This window comes from Diabrotica virgifera, chromosome 2 (genome assembly GCF_917563875.1).
Source record: "Diabrotica virgifera virgifera chromosome 2, PGI_DIABVI_V3a".
NCBI classification, from domain to species: Eukaryota; Metazoa; Arthropoda; class Insecta; order Coleoptera; family Chrysomelidae; genus Diabrotica; species Diabrotica virgifera.
This window is the reverse complement of record NC_065444.1, coordinates 45,488,364-45,498,842: the sequence shown is the minus strand read 5'-3', so window position 1 is coordinate 45,498,842 and position 10,479 is coordinate 45,488,364. Positions and strand designations below refer to the sequence as shown.

The 10,479-nt window shown below is 33.2% G+C and overlaps 1 protein-coding gene across 2 annotated transcripts in view; it reads left to right on the top strand.

Annotated features, from left to right (window-relative positions):
• Positions 1-3,712: 3,712 nt before the first annotated feature.
• LOC114339579 (uncharacterized) overlaps positions 3,713-10,479 on the top strand; it is a 597,550-nt gene continuing 590,783 nt past the window's right edge. For both annotated transcript variants that reach the window (XM_050642560.1, XM_050642559.1), the window contains exon 1: positions 3,713-3,905. In XM_050642560.1, coding sequence (XP_050498517.1) covers positions 3,803-3,905 — 103 coding nt within the window. In that variant the 5' untranslated portion in view covers positions 3,713-3,802. The remainder of the gene's footprint in view (positions 3,906-10,479) is intronic.

Below are 10,479 nucleotides of genomic sequence, written 5' to 3'. Positions count from 1 at the left end.
AATGCCATTATTAATGCCGTTAAACGTTAGGCGATAGATCGGGTGTCGATTTCTTTCGACACTACAAAAGAGTTACTCCGTTACTTATCCCGTTCTTGTGGCTACACTTGCACTGTTTCAACAAGTTCTAGTCAGGGCCGCGTTTAGGTCAATTGACGCCCTAGGCAAATTCTCTAGTAGCTGCCCTTCAAGCATGTACCATTTTTGCTAAAAAAAAATGGCAAGCAGATTTTTTTATTTAAATAAGAATACATAAAAATTGTCATTCCAGTTCGATCACATCAGATTTCTTTCTTAATTTTTCTTTGGAGAAATCATCTATAATGTCGTCATAATTTATCGCCTTTGTTACGTCACTTTCTATGGACAAAATCGTCAAATTGTTAAGACGTTCTTGCGTCATACTTGATCGAAAATTATTTTCATGACTATTTTAAATTCTTGACATTTTCGAAAATGACCTTTCAGCGGACACGTTTGTTGGCAACTTGGCAATATCAAAATTAGGGAAAATATCTTTCAATCCACTCTTCTTTAAATATTTAGATATGTCAATTGTCAATTATTGGTGATTGGTGATTTTATTGTGATATCCAAATAAACCTTTAAGTGAATGCATTCATGTATGAATGATGTAGGTATCTATATTAGTGCAGTCAGTGAGTGTATTTGGCTCCGAATTCCATCCTACTGCATCAATGTACTTGATATTTTTACTGTAAGTAGGGAATAGCTCAAGAAACAAAGTCTACGATATATCGTATGACGCTTTTAACTAGGGGTGGTTCCCACCCGTTCTCGTGGGTGGAATTTTTTTTATCAAACTAACACCGGAAGTGGCCAGAGAAACTAATTCTAAGAAATAACTGTTTTATAAATTTTTTTGAAAACTCAATACTTTTTGAAAACTCAATACTTTTTGAGTTATTCGTGATTAAGAATTTGTCATTTTCAGAGAGATTCATTTTTTCATAAATCTTCTAGTTTTAATAAAAAAAGAGATGGTAGGTGAAAAAAGATTTTTTTTGGTGCATGCTCAAATCGGCTCAAATTGTTGATTTTAGGGGTATAATGATACGAATACCTTTTGTAGTGCTTGAAAAGACCTTTAAAACGAGAACTGTTAAATGTCGGTTACATTCAAACTAAGCGAGATATGGTGCAAGCAAAACTTATGACTAATGTAGTTTAACTAAGGAAAAATGAGAAGTATATTTAACCCCTCATCCACCAGAAATTAAATGCATCGTTTTTCTTCTAGAATACCTTCTACTATAGTGTTATTTCTATATTCAAAAAGTTGGACGGGTTTAAAATGAATGGTTTTTGAAAAGAATAAGATCAAATTATAGAGCGCATTTTTTAATTTTCTTAAAAATCTTCCTTTTTCTCCACGTAATTCGAAAGTGATAAGGGATACGTAAAAAAATACCTTACAAAAATGTAGGTTTTCTTTTAGATAACAATTTTTTTTTCATTACTGTACCTCATTACCATTTTTGAGTTACATGGAGAAAAAGGAAGATTTAAAAAAATTAAAAATGCTCTCTATAATTTGATCTCATTTTTTTCAAAAACCATACATTTTAAACCCGTCCAACTTGTTGAACATAGAAATAACACTTTAGTAAAAGGTATTGTAGAAGCAAATGATGCATTTAAATCTGGTTTATGAGGGTTTAAAATATACATACTTTGCATTTTATCTAAAATAAATTAGTCATCCGTTTTTGTTGCACCTTATCTCGCTTAGTTTGAATGTAATCGAAATTTAACAGTGCGGCATTTTAAAGGTCTTTTCAGGTAGTACTTACAAAAGATACTGATATGATAGCATTATACTCTTAAAATCGACCATTTCTCTGTTATTAAGTTGAACACGCCCATTTGAGCATGAACAAAAAAATTTCGTTTCACCTATCATATCTCTTTTTATGTTATCACTAGAAGACTTATGAAGGAACGAATCTCTTTGATTTTTCATAAGCTACAAAAATGTTTTTTATAGATTTTTTCGTTAGATGCATAATTTTTAAGGTATTTGCAAAAAACCGTCCGAAAAGGCGACTTTTTCAATGAAAATGGCAAACTTTCAACCACGAATAACCCAAAAGGATTCAGTTTAAAAAATATATAGAACAGTGCGCCCGTCTAATCCCCAAATTTACGACTTCTGTTCTTTTTGAATGAATAGTGTTAAGAAAATGCAATTTGTTTTCTAGAAATGAATACCCACTTATATTCCGTTGATGGATGTACGATGTACTTAAATGTTATTCGAGTTTAATTTTTATATACAAATATTTTTTGTACAGTATTTTTACCGCCCTCTCATAATTTGCCGCCCTAGGCAACTGCCTATATTGCCTAATGGATAAAGCAGCCCTGGTTCTAGTTTGCAGCGCAGCAGAGTAATTTGCTTTGTGAAATAGGTTACATAGATACTATTCTACGAAAATGGAGTGGAGTAACGAGAAAATACTTGAATTTTTAACAGTGTTCGAAACAGAAACTTGCTTATGGGATCCCCGACAAAAAACAAATAAAAATAGCAGCTTCGACTTTCATCTTTAAATCATTGGATTAAAAAACGCGTTTTCTGCTGACTACGCGCTAAAATAAGTGTGACCAGTCACTTTAACGCGCAGTTTATTCCAACACTTTTGGTGTGTTAATTAATGCGATAATGGACGTTAGACGTTAACGTTACTGTGTCCCCAGCATAGTACATATAAGAAAGTGACAAAAAATAAGCAAGTAGCAAAACCCAAAGATCTAACGGTTGGAGTTGGAACATATATCTAGGCTCACAAATCAACAAAAGTACCTAACACAATAACTGCAGGAACCAACAGACGTATATATCTAGTAAATAGAGCATACTATAGCTTAAAGAAACTTTTAACATCAAACATAGTCACAAAAACAACGAAAATACTTATATACCGAACTTTTATTAAGCCAGTCTTCAGTTCGTGGTAACTCACTCACGCGTCAGAATCGTAGAAAATTACAAAATGCCATGAAGGACTTGTGCGTAGTCGGTTCAGTTCGGCTATTCCTATTTCGTTCCGCGGAACCTTAAGTTTGTTTTACGGCTACTGCTGGCGTAAACTTGTCGCTCGTGGAACCGTTCGTGAATGGGATGGAAGACGACAGATTGCCCAAACAAGTACTACGATGGGCACCAAAAGGACGGCGGAAATGAGGAAGACCTACTAAAAGCTCAATGGAAGGAATTCATAGGGAAATTAGAGAAAGAGGCTTGAACGCAGACATGTGTTACGATAGAGTTAAATGGTGATTGGGAATCGGAAGACGTTGTAGAACGTTATAAACCGATTATATATATTTAAAGTCATCCGTACCCACTGCAGCAAACATAGAGACTTTTGTTATCGAAGTCTATAAAACTCAAAAACCTTCTCAAATGCTTTGCCGGGTCGATGTTCCCAATAGGGTATTTTTTACCTTATTTCCCTGGACTACTACAATATATTAAATGGAAGTTTTAATTCAGATAATATATTTTCCCATTCAAATCTTACGCCTTATTAACCCAAAAAAAAAATAAAGAAACAAAGATTAGTTTGTACAATGCACTTTCCATTCATTACTTTTGATCGAACATTTGGTAGCGCCTCTATAGTAAACACGCGCAAAATCCTGGAGATATGCAGTTTGCGCAGCTGGCAACATCGCCAGAGCGTCGTGGAGAGACCACAAGCGACGGAACGTCAGTGCTTTGCAGCATGACGGGCCGTTTGGAGGCCCTACAACCATGTGAAAGTGTCGAGTGACCATGAAGCAGGGCCGGCAGAGAGCCCCTCTACGGGGGGCCCTCCTGCTCCTGCTGATCCTCTGGGCCCGATCCTGCGTGCCACTTTATGCTCAAGAATCTGGCGGTAAGCTAACTGTTGATTTTCTATTTTGTATTTTCCATTTACATACATATTTACCTGTACCTGGCAACGTCATGTTTGTTTGGAAGGTATTTTTAGAGGACGGGTCAATCAGATATTGTTTACCGAAGAACAGATTTTACGTCAAGCGGAAATATCGAGAGTAGCGTTGCCAAGGTGATGGTCTTGTTGACTAACAATGCGCAGTTTGTTTCTAAATAAGTTTGTAAAACAAAGAAACTGTTGTTTCTTTCCTTTTTCTTGTAGGTGTTTTAAAAGTTTTGCCGTATTGCAGATAATGCGTCTTTGTATTTGCAATCGAAACTATTTTGAAATATACATAAAACAACATTTTTTGATTGAATTTAATTTTAATATACTTATGGTAACTGTTGTTATGGATATAATTAGCACTATTCTACACATAATCCTAACTTTTCATTAAGTACTTGCTTTTGCAAAAATATTTGAAACTTAAATATATATATTTTATTATAAATTTTGTTTTCTATACAAACCATACCAGATTCAGTTAAAACAAATGTTCAATAAAAACTTCTGTTCAAAATAATCCATAGAAATATAATAATTAATAAATATTTTTATTAGAAACATCTGTTGTGGTAGTATAATTTATTATAAAGTTAACCTTGAGATAATTTCAATAAAAACAATATTTAGAAAATGTTTATATAGAAAATTTATTTATAGCATAATAAAAATATACTATCACAAGAATTGCAATTAATTTGTAATTTACATAAAAAAATAATTTGTTAAAATTTGTAATAAGTGAATGTCCAATTAAAAATAAAAAGAATTCTACTACATTTATATAGTACCAAATTATTGCTTATCTGGTTGGTGACTGAATATTTTGGAATTATTAAAAACAAACTGCTTCAAATTAAAATGTTGAATGAGTTGCATATGTGAGTTCATTTCAAATGAAGTAAAGAAACACAGACTCACTCACAATCATTTGATTTACTTCGATGACCGGTTTCGATCTCTACAATATACAGATCATCTTCAGGTCGGCGTTACAAGTGATTAAATGATGAAGTGATTGTAACGGCATACTTTAATCACTTGTAACGCCGACCTGAAGATGATCTGTATATTGTAGAGATCGAAACCGGTCGTTGAAGTAAATTAAATGATTGTGAGTAAGTCTGTGTTTCTTTACTTCATTTGCTTCAAATTACTTTTGAAAGTTATATGCCGTCAGTATGATTTTTTTCAACACATTGAAATGATTTTAGTTGTTTATTCTTATTTTTTAACCTTCGTAAACCCAAGAGCGGTACAGTTGAACTCCATACCATACGTATATTTTTGGCGATATTTTCAAAACTATTTTTTTTTTATTTCCTTACAGATAATATGTTTTTTAAAATATATTAATTTATAATTTAGCATAAGAAAATTTTTGATAGGTTTCTGTTTATTGCAATAAGCTATAGGAAATTTGGTTCCTTGGGGTTCTGCCGCACCCCACTTGGTAAGTAACGACATACATCCCAACTTATTCAAGATACGGGGATTCCCCGTATCTCGACATCAACACTGTCGGGGATTCTTAATTTCATTTCATAGCTGCTAGAACTACGTGTTTATCTCATCTCTGTACAGTTTTAGTTATGGTAAGGGCTGGATTTACATATGGGCTACAGCCAGGGCGGCAGAATTCAGGGGACGGCAGGGCCGGCAAATCTTCAAATTTGCCTCTGGTTCTAGTGTATTTAGTTAGAGTTGTAGTGTTTGTCGTGTTGCTTTATAAAAGTGAGTTAAACCCCAAGTTTCGTTATTCAACAAAGATAACTGATAAAGGACTTTTGACGATATTAGAAACACACGATTACGATAGTTGTTATTTTAATGATTTGGTATATAAGATAGTTCAAGTGATATCGGAGAGACTGATACAGTGATACAAGAAATTGATGAAGTAGAACGAGTGTTGCAAAGTCATTTTAATATGTATTCTTTTCAAAACTTTAATGAAAACAAAAACCTTAGTTTCTTATATCTCAAAAACAAATGCAGCAGATATTCTTCTAAGGGGAGAACATAACGATCAAAAAATAACTGGAGAAGAAGCAGAATTGCAAACTGAATATTATATTACACTACAATAAAACAAAGGGTGAAGTGGATACAACAGATAAAATGTAACAAGAGTTCACGATTCAAAAAAAAGTAACCAGTGGTATGGGGTCCGGACAAATAATCCCTGGACAAATAACCTCGGACAAACAATCCCCACAAATTATTCCTAGACAAAAATCCCCAGACAAAAATTCCCAGGACAAATAATTCCCTGACAAAAAATTTCCACAAAAATCCCGGACAAATAATCCCCACAATTTTTTTTGGACGAAATATCCCGGACAAAAAATCCATAAGAAATATTTGCTGCCGAATAGTTCTATAACAATTTTCCCGAAATTTTACCTAATTTCTAATTCCAATTCCATGCCGAAAACTTCAAACTTTACCTGGCAAAAAAATGTGATTTTTTTCAAAAAATTTTCATAGCTGCTCGGGGAGATGCCAGATGGGAGAAGGTCTATAAGACAGCCTAGAAAAAGGTGGAAAGATTCAGTAAGAGAAAATCTGGAAAAAATGGGAGTGAGACAATGTGAAATGTGGCAGAGGACCGACAAGTATGGAAGGCAATTAATAGTAAACGCGACAAAGACTCTTAAGGAGTTATAACGACATTGATGATGATGATGACTAAATATTTTTGACGTTAAATTAACAAAAAGGAAGAGGTTTTTTTTGTATTACAATCAAGCTTATCGTTTTCTAGACCAGCAGTCATCATCATCAATATGCAATATTTTGAACATATGTAGTCATTCAAAGCAGAGTGAGCAAAACATTTAAGTGAATGTTTACAGTAATTAAAACTTACGCTCTTTTGTCATGTAAAATTTTGGAATTCGAAATTTGGTAATCGAAATTACAATTCATACTTAATCTTAATTGCTATTCAATATTTTCTTACCGAAAAGCGGTGTCATGGCGATTGCTATCTATATCTCTCATGCACTGAGGCTGAAAAACATTGCATTCACGGGAAATCTTTTAGAGAATTATTCGGCAGCAAATATTTCTTGGGAATATTTTGTCCGGGATTTTTTGTGGGGATATATGGCCAAAAATATTTGTGGGCATTATTTGTTCGGGATTTTTGTGGGAATTTTTTGTCCGGGGATTATTTATCCGTGGATTTTTTGTCCAGGGATAACTTGTGGGGATTTTTTGTCCGGGAATATTCGTCCGGGGATTATTTGTCCTAGCTTCATTTCTACCTGGGCCGTAAACTTAGCGACACAATTCAAATAGAAATAACTTTTTAAGAAGCTTAAGATTAAGGTTTTCTAAAATATTTTGATAGGTACTATACATGGTAGATTGTTTTATCTGTGGCACATTGGTGGCACCAACAAATATAAACTTTGGATGTTGAAAAATCCAGATTGGAAAATTGATCGTTAAGATAAGAGAATATTGTATTTATTGGATTTGGACCAACCATTAATTAGGAAATCAGAAGTAAAGACAAGAAATCTCGAAAGTTTTGTATTCGGTGCAATCAGTACAAGTATGATAACTAAATTATACCTCAAAAAGTCTCACAGCATCCAATTTTTTGTCTAAATTTGTCTAATCGTTTATCAATGTTTAGAGCATATAACAAATATACATTTTTTATAATCAGAAGTATTGGTGTTCCTTAATTACAATATACAAATAAGTCAAACCTGTTGGGGCAGGCGCGGATCCAAGGGGGGTCAATGGGGTCAATTGCCCCCTCCTTGAGACTTCGCCTGGTGTCGCCTTTTTTTAAGAAAGGGATAATTACGATTGAAAATAAATAGTTTTTTGTCCTGTTGACAACTGAATAACGGAATGAAACATAAAACACAATTCCTTCTCCAAAGTACGTGTTCTCGGTCTTACTGTATGGTGTCGAGTCTTGGACTGTGAATAAAATCGATCTACTTACCTAAATCGCCTTGAGGCTTTCGAAATGTGGTTCTATAGAAGAATTTTAAAAGTATCTTGGGTGAAGAAGATTCGAAACTTCACAATACTAGAACGTCTCAGCAAGACTACTGAGATTATAGAAGGCATCAAGAAGAGAAAAGTGGAGTATTTTGGACATGTAATGAGAAGTTTCAAATATAGGTTGCTACAAAATATTATGCAAGTGAAAATAGAAGGCAAACGCAGTCCAGGACTAAAAAAGCACTTCGTGGTTGATTTAGGGTGGCAGTGAATAAAATTAAGATAGCTGTGATAGTAACCAACGTTCTGAAAGGACATGGTACATAAAGAAAAATAAAGTAACAGCCCATACCGAAAAAGAATCCTGCGTACGCGAGTGACGAGAAAATTTTTATTTCATTGCCCCCTCCTTGCAAGGCTGCTGGATCCGCCGTTGTGTTGGGGTAGATTTGCACCCCACTCAGTATTTAATTTAAGGTTTTGACCATGGTTTATGAAGGTTAATTAAATGAGTTCAGCTAGATGTACCTTACATTATTTATAATCTAGTTTTTCAACACCAGGTAGCAAATTTAACCTAAGTTAACCGACTAACACAAATAAAAAGAGTTACACTATAGTCATTCCAAGTATGCTACTAAAATAATTTGATACACCACTTAAACGTGTGCATAATTAATGGCCGAAAGTTGTTCCCTAATCACATCATTGACGAATTCCACATTAAAGCCCTTATGTATGTACGTTGTCACTGCGAATATAGCAAGAAGCGTAGACTATGTTCTCGAATTATTTTATTTTGGTTTTTGTATAATATTTCTACTGCTTCTCGTGGTTAATTCTCAAAAGTAAATATTACAACTCTGCAGTGGCGTAACAAACTTCGTCGCCCCCCCCCCGCAGAATTGGAAATGGGGCCCTCTTTAAAAAGTTACTAAATACGACTTGTGTAACAAAAACGTATATGTAATAGCCTAGTAAATGACCGTGAAATACGGAGATTCCGTGTAATTTTCAGTGTCACCACCGAAGTGATCAAGTCAATACTTTTTAAATTATTTGCGAGTGAAAATGTTTATTGTTCAACAAGAAAACCACGTTTTCAAGCGGTTTTTCGCAAATAACTCAAAAAGAATTTGATCTAAAAAATATTTTTAGCAAAAATATAGCTTATAAAAAATTATATCTATCGACCCAGTAAAAACAAAGTTGTGACTTATGAAAAATTCTTCTTATTCTTCAAATTCCAAATCAAATATTTCAACGTGAAATAACCAAAAAATTAAGCACTTTTCGAGAAAAACTCAATGAAACTTTTCAAAAACAAGCTTAATCTTTATTTTTTATAACAGTTTCTAGCATTAAAACTAAGCGACTACATTCAAAATAAAGTTAACCCCTTGTTTTGGTAAAAAATCGTGAAAGTCTCCCCCTATTTCGCACCCCAAATTAAACTAATCATTACCGCTTTATAAATAATTACTTAACTTATTTAACTTAACCTTATTTTTGAACGAGTCACTAATTACGAGTGTATTCAAATTTTGAACAGCCATATCTTAACCAATTTTTGTGTTAATAACAAAATAAAACCATAATATTTATCAAGGCAAAACCTACATTTCTTTACTATTTGAGATTTTTTGTATCACTAATACTTTTTAAGTTATTTTGAAAAGGGCATTTTTCCAAAATAAAAAACCCTATCCTACTAAAAAACCAATTTTTTTCAAAAATAAAAATTTTTAACCGGTCAAACTTACAGATCATATAAACAATACATATATAAAGTAAATGGTAACTTGCTAACTATTAATTTTATTTGAGTTGCTAAACAGGGGCAAATTTACACGATTTTTTTTTACCAAAAAAAGTGGGTAAACTTTATTTTGAGCTTAACTCGATTAGTTTTGATCCTAGATACTTTTATAAAAAATAAAGCTTTTTTTAAATATTAAAAAAAGTTTATTGAGTTTTCCCCGAAAAGTGCTTTATTTTGGTTATTTTACGTTGAAATATTCGATTTGGAATTGGACGAATACGAACAATTTTTCATGAGCTTTAACTTTGCTTTTACTGTGTCGATTGACTTCATGAATAGACCATTTTTTTTGTTTTTTGTGAGCTACATTTTTGCTAAAAATATTTTTTTGATAATATTTTATTCGATAAAAATGTTTGAGTTATTTGCGAATCACCGTCTAAAAACGTGTTTTTTTTTGTTGAAAAATAAACAATTTCACTCGCAATAACTCGAAAAATATTCAACCAAAGGTGGAGTCCACAGTACACCGTCCTTTTTGGAAGATGATTAGAAAAGTCTTAAAAATGTCTTCGTTTGAGCGAGTCTATCACTTTCTGAAAAATTTTAGAGTTCAGGTTGGACGCGTTTCCGCGTCCCCCTTCATTAACATATTTACGTTGTGGAACTAACCAAACCCGGCTGTAAATTTGTCGGACAAGAGATCGACAATCTTTAATATTTAAAGATGTATAAGTACTTTAACTGAAAATTGAATGTTTTGTAATAACATAAATACCGCACTAGAGTGAT